Raw genomic sequence first — 6,409 nt, forward strand, 5'->3', positions numbered from 1 at the left:
GCAATTTCTCAAGTCCGCTCCGCAAAACCCCTCCAAGCAACCTTGTTCTTGAGCCCAGGCAAGATGCAAAAGTTTTCCAAGGTCTCGAACTTTAAATCCAGAGTCAGACATTGAAGAACTCGGCTCCGTTTTGGATCCAAAAGAATTGTCTCCAGTTTGAAGGCTCTCCTTCTTGCGGCCGATGGCAACCGATGAAGACGGACTTTTTTCCAATATCTCTATGCTCTTGGTGAAACACTTGGCCTCAGAATGACCTAAATCGCCCTTGTCGGTATAAGATATAATCCTAAAAGTATATTCTGTGCATGGCTGGAGATCAGATATCAAAATCCTCCTCTGAGCTTTCGGAAAGACACAAACAGGATCTTTTGTGTGTGATTCCTCCCTACTCTTGTAATACCAGAGCTTGTAACCCTTAATTTCCTCGGAAGACGCATTTGATATTCCAATCAAAATTATTTTGACTGATGAAGCTGTTACCTCTTCGAAAACAAACTTGCAGGCCGCGGGAAGGGAGCCCTCTGCAAGTTAAATACAGTCATTGTCAACAGTATAATTGAAATTGTTTGGGCCAAAAAACAAAAGGATAAGAAAGGAAGAAACCATAAATAAAAGAAGGCAATAATTCCAACCTCCGGATTCTGGATTTGAACTGGGAACAGTGGCCAACCATTCATCGGCTTTCCCAATAGCAAGAGAGCAGAGTTTCTGTACATCACCGGCAATAGGGAGTCTGCTGACAATGCCGCGTGCCATCTTGGAAGAAACCCCATTAACTGGACCAACTTCCGTTTCTAATTTAGCCTTCGCCTCTTGTACAATTTCATGAAGTTGTTTAAATCTCAAACTTCCATTCAGAAGCCTGAAGCTCAAATATATCCGGTAACACAGCACATCTAAACGCCGAGCATCTTTTGCTATATTTAGCTGCTTCTTCCAACATCTGCCATTATTAAACATGAACATCAACACAATGCTGCAAACTTAGCCACCGACGTAAGTGTTGAAAGAGAAGTAACACAAAAATTTATACACCACAACAATTTGTTTCACTACAAAAATTCAAGGAGCCAGGGAAAGGCCATAATGGAATTAATTAATCATGGAAAAGACACATCAAAGATCCAAAAACTATAGTAGTTGAAAGTTTGCTTATTGTTGCAAGAAAATGATGGACAGAAGGGGATGTAAGCATGAGAAAATTCTATTTCCAGTATTATATGCAATCAGAATGCACATCAATAAACTTTTTGCCACTGAAACAAAGAAATTGGAAATGATTCATCAAAAACCTCCGCATATGAACGAATAGTAGGTGAGGTCATGTAATGTAGTCGGTGAAAAGAAATTACTCACCCAAGTATCCCGGTAACTTTGCCGCAGGATGCACAACAATAACTGCCATCTAGTTGCATCAGTTGGCCATGATCAACTACTCCCACTTTTTCATGCTGAAGAGCACACTCGATGTGGCAAGACATACCACAGGAGTCCCCTTGGGCTGAGTCGGATGTGCAAACCAACCAAAGACTAGGGTCCTTGTTATCATCGAAAAGGTGGCAAATACAGCAAGAACATCTTCTACAAAATGTATCATCTTTAGACAGAACTGCTCTACAAGCCGAATTCTTACAGATCCACGAGTCAGAATGTCCAAAATCAGAAGGCAGGTCGGAGGTTGGAATGAATCGAGTAGGGTTTTCACCCTTTCGATGTTGTTTCCTTGAAGGCTGATTGCTGGGAGCAGAATATTTTTTCGAATCCTGTTTCTTGGAAATCTTGCTAGTTGACTTTGTTTCTGTCATCCTGATCTTTGTAGAACTGTTCTTTTTGTCCTTATCAAAGGACGTTCTCAGAAGTTCTTTCCTAGGACCAGATTTCAGGAATTCCGGAAGGAGTTCTGAATTTTTCGAACCACCTTCAGAATTGACATTTTTTTGGGATTACTTTGCACACTGGATGACTGGCCTTGAACACCAGAGCCTGAACAGATAACACGGCAACAAAAGCAAAGTAAGTCCTGTGAAGACAGAAAGGAAGTTCGACTAACTAAAACAGTAACAGTGAAAGAGACAGATAAATGCCAATTAACTAGAGAGAAATATCGAAGATATTGATAAGATTCATGAAACAAATATAAAGTTCAAATTCAACCATTGACATGACTAGAATGGCAATCAGAGTGTAGTTCAAGCTTTGAAAGCCGGGGCAACCTAGATCATTTACAACATAGTCAATTTCATTTGCTTTTATAAGTAATGTCAAAAGCGCTTATATTTAACAACTTAAACTAAGATTGTTACTCTCCACACATATGATCTAATTCTCACTCCTAATACAAATTTTTCCATCGAGCCTTGTTCTATGCATTAAGGGGCAATTTCTACAACACTTGCACTAGATATATGATCTAATGGGAAGTATAGCCTCACACATCGGTTAGGGTCATTTCGTCACAAAAAATTGTCAAAATGAGTCCAAAGATAACACAACAATCTATGTCTCTATGGTAAGATAAATACACTCATAGAATTTGATCACGTGTGGTGAATCACAACCAATTGAACAAGAAGTATAAGCCTAACATTAGAACAAAATCATTTGTCTGTTAAAACATTCCTCCTTGGCTCTTTGCATTGACAGAAGTGATGTTAAATCAAATATTTACCTTCTATTTAGGAACATTCAAAATCTCCAAACATCAATGTTGAAATTATTATTATGCTAATACCATCCTAAATAAGGAAATGAAAGAAATAAGCATTCAAGGGAGACAACAAGAACTAAAGAAAAATGTATTTAATAATGTAAGTTCAAGATGCACAACCGCCAAGAAAAAACCAAAAATCAAGTTGATCCAGGTGAAGAATTGCACATATGTTGAACAAACAACAGCTACCCTGAATCAGTTAAAATTTCAAAATGATCCCTAGCAATACACTCAGAAAATAAATATTATATCTTCTCACCAAACATGCAATGGTTCACATTGAAAACAGATGAAGCAGCAAAAGTATACACACATCAAATGCCTTCAAATAATTCAAATACCTAAAAGCCTAAAGTGTGGTTATATTACTAGAAAACATAGAGCAGGAAAGTGGATACCACATAAGCACCAGATCCTCCCCAAGGGTGAGAAGAGTCGGAAGAGAGATCTTGACAGAGTTTACCCTAGTGAAGCATTTCCAAAGTCACAATGGAGTAGCTACTCAAGGAGCATCGACGGCTAAAATGGCTGCTAGAGTTTAGAATAAGCATAACCCTTTTTATATACTAGATTCTATGGCTCTGTGCAGTTATAGGAGCACATGCTAAAAGCTTTGATTTCAAATTTAACACGCACATCTCAAATTATACCCATAAAGCATTTCAAATGTTTAAATGGAATGTATCTTTTTTATCAATCAAACGATTGGTCTAAAACTCCATGATCTTGATATTTCATGCAAGATATTTCTAACATTACTACTAATTAAGTACATAACCAAAATTTAAAATTTTCTTTGATGTTATACTATATCTTGCACGATTATCTTATCTTTCTAGTGAACGATGACAAATCAGTTTTTGCAATAATATGAACAACGATCATGATAAAAAATTCTAATTAAGAAAATTTAAGACCTGCTGGTAGATTTGTGAAGTTTGTGACCGATATTATTAGCTTAATATAGAAACAGCAGATACAGCTTGGCCATGCTAATCAAGGACAGGGAAATCATACACAAATACACCTTAATGCATTTTGGAAGAAATATTTGAAGAATGAATATGGTCTTTCAGAAGGTTCACAAAACAATCTTGCGTAATTGTGCAAAAATACTAAAAATCACTATTGATGAACTTTTAATACCAAAAAATTTATTTTTTATTTGGAAGCGAATAGGACAACTTAGGGTGAGTTTGGTTTGCGTTTTCATTTTCTATTTTTATTTTCAGTGTTTTTTGTTTTCACCTCCTGTTTTCTCTTTTATCTTCACAAAATTCTGAAAATGGAAAAAAAAAAACTGAATAAAAACAGAAAATGAAAATTTAAACCAAACACACCCTTAGACTGCAGAATTACCCTTTCTAGTTGCTATCAAGAAAATGATTAAATTCAATAATAAAACCCACCTCTAAACATTTATAACACCAAACAAAAAATAAAACATATACTTGAATTGGGCGATTACATGTCTTTTTGTATGAGCCATGCTCAACATATATTAGAAACACAAATCAATTCTTTAATGTTTCATATGGTGAAAACAGAACATCAATGGTAGGTCAACATTTATATCCATGAGCTTCAAAGGAAAAAACTAATGCATGTTAAAAGTCCAATCAAACCAAACAGGAAAGACCAAAGAAATATCCTATTGAAACCAAACTTCACATTTGGTTTTGTGGAAAATATTCATAACCTTGCTTAAATTGTTACAAACAAGTTGAAATGATTTGATTCTGCGTATTTCATTCTTATATTTTCCATAACAGGGTAGCGCTCGGGTTTTTTATGAGGTAATAAAACATTTCCGCGTTGCCAAAGACAAACAGCATTTTCTAATTTAATAGTGTATAACATTTTTCCAATTTAATAAATTTCCAAAACAATACCACCCCGTGGCAAATGAGATAATACAAAATAGTAAACATAATAGTTCAGTAATCATTAAAACCCAAAATGCTTATTCTGACATAACATTGATCCTTGACTAAAATTAGCCATACACTGGAATTTATCACAACCATTTACACGTACTACGGTATATCATGTCAATTATAGCATATAATTATAGCATATTATGTCACACCAGCCAAACAAATTTCATGTTTTGGCCAGCAAGAAGGAAACAAATCTTGATCAAGGAATAGGATACATGCAACATTAAAAGGAAAGAAACCATGAAACTGCAAAGTGAAATTATAAGAAACGAACAATACACCTTCCAAAACAAGTTTCAATAACTTATGCTATGAACTGAACTAAAACTGCATAAGAAAACTAAAACTTATACTATGATTAGTATTATTCTGAAACATGTAGTAGTAACACTATTGAAAACTGCTAAAAATGGCCATCTAGTATAGTGAAGAAAGGGATGCAACAATAGTGAAACTGGAGGAAAGGGAGTAAAATCTTTGTGATTTCACCCTCCTTCAGGTAAGTGCGTATTATTTACCGACAGAATGAAAGCAAACGAGTGACCATGCCAAGTTTCCGAGAGACCTAGCCCTTTACTAGTCTTAGTCTACTCCCCAACAATCTGAATTGCCCCTCAGCATTATCTCACTTCCAAATATACCTCCCCACCTCACCTATTGAACAGAATCACAGCATTTGAGCATCCCCCATGCTATCCTTCCCACATGGTAACGGGTAAGGGCATACTTCACCTAAGGTTAAGTTAAATGAGTTGGGACAATTTTACTATTATTCCTAGAAACATCCGCATCCGCATCCACAGCTAAGCCTTCTATTCCATTCACATCACGGCATCTAACGGAAACTGTCTAAGTAACTATAAAAATGGTCAATGCATGGCAAGAGAACTTTAAAATCATCTATGCAACTTCCAATTTCAGCTGGTATTCCACATGATGTCATGTTTCGACAGATGAACATACTATACATGATAAACTATTCTTCAGCTGGCACTCAGTAGTCAGAGCTACTTATAAAATAAAACGGTGAAGCAAATCGTTGCAACTACCAAAAGAGAAGGCTGAAGGACAAGCTCGAAAAGCTCACCTCTAGCAAGGAATTTATCTTCTAAATCCATTTGCACTCACTAAACAATATAACTGAATTGCCGTTTTCTGACAAGTAAAGAGAAAAAGCATGACAAGTGTGTCTACATTACTTGTGTAACAGCAAAGAAGGCCGCGCATGAATCACCGCTACACGTGAATCGTGAATCATACACGAACCAAAATAAGAAACTAAAAAGAACTTAATTATTTTTACACCAAAGAAAGCTAAAAGTTTTTAAGCAAAACTTTAACACAACTACCAGCTTGTTTAAGTAGGAATTCTAATACAAGATCAAGAACAAACAGCTAGCGGGCGATATGAACTCTCAAAAAATCTTTGGATTTTCCACAACTATTGATCTATCAGGGAGAAAACAATGGTTCATGTTCATATACAAAAATGCCACGATGTTGCGCATGAATTTAACACAAGAAACACACAAAATCACAATGCAGGCTAGAAAAACTATAAAGCACATGACACCAACAAGTATTAAATTGGTAAAAAATAAATAAATAAATAAACACAAAAAGGAAAAAATGCACAAACCACACTGCAATATTACCATATATCCTGCCCATTTAATTGTTAACCAACAATGCCTCATGCAAAATACCCAATTGAAAACACTACAACAAAAAGAACACACTTTTTTTTTCAATTATTTTC

At 35.7% G+C, this 6,409-nt stretch overlaps 1 protein-coding gene across 1 annotated transcript in view; it reads right to left on the reverse strand.

The window, feature by feature from the left end:
• The window catches only part of LOC107644347 (VIN3-like protein 1), a gene marked incomplete in the record, with an annotated part of 9,524 nt that overhangs the window by 2,195 nt on the left and 920 nt on the right, over positions 1 to 6,409 (reverse strand). Inside the window, 3 exon segments of the mRNA XM_021102934.1 lie at positions 1 to 521; positions 633 to 943; positions 1,357 to 1,983. Coding sequence (XP_020958593.1) covers positions 1 to 521; positions 633 to 943; positions 1,357 to 1,805 — 1,281 coding nt within the window.

Source organism: Arachis ipaensis, chromosome B05, assembly GCF_000816755.2.
Source record: "Arachis ipaensis cultivar K30076 chromosome B05, Araip1.1, whole genome shotgun sequence".
NCBI classification, from domain to species: Eukaryota; Viridiplantae; Streptophyta; class Magnoliopsida; order Fabales; family Fabaceae; genus Arachis; species Arachis ipaensis.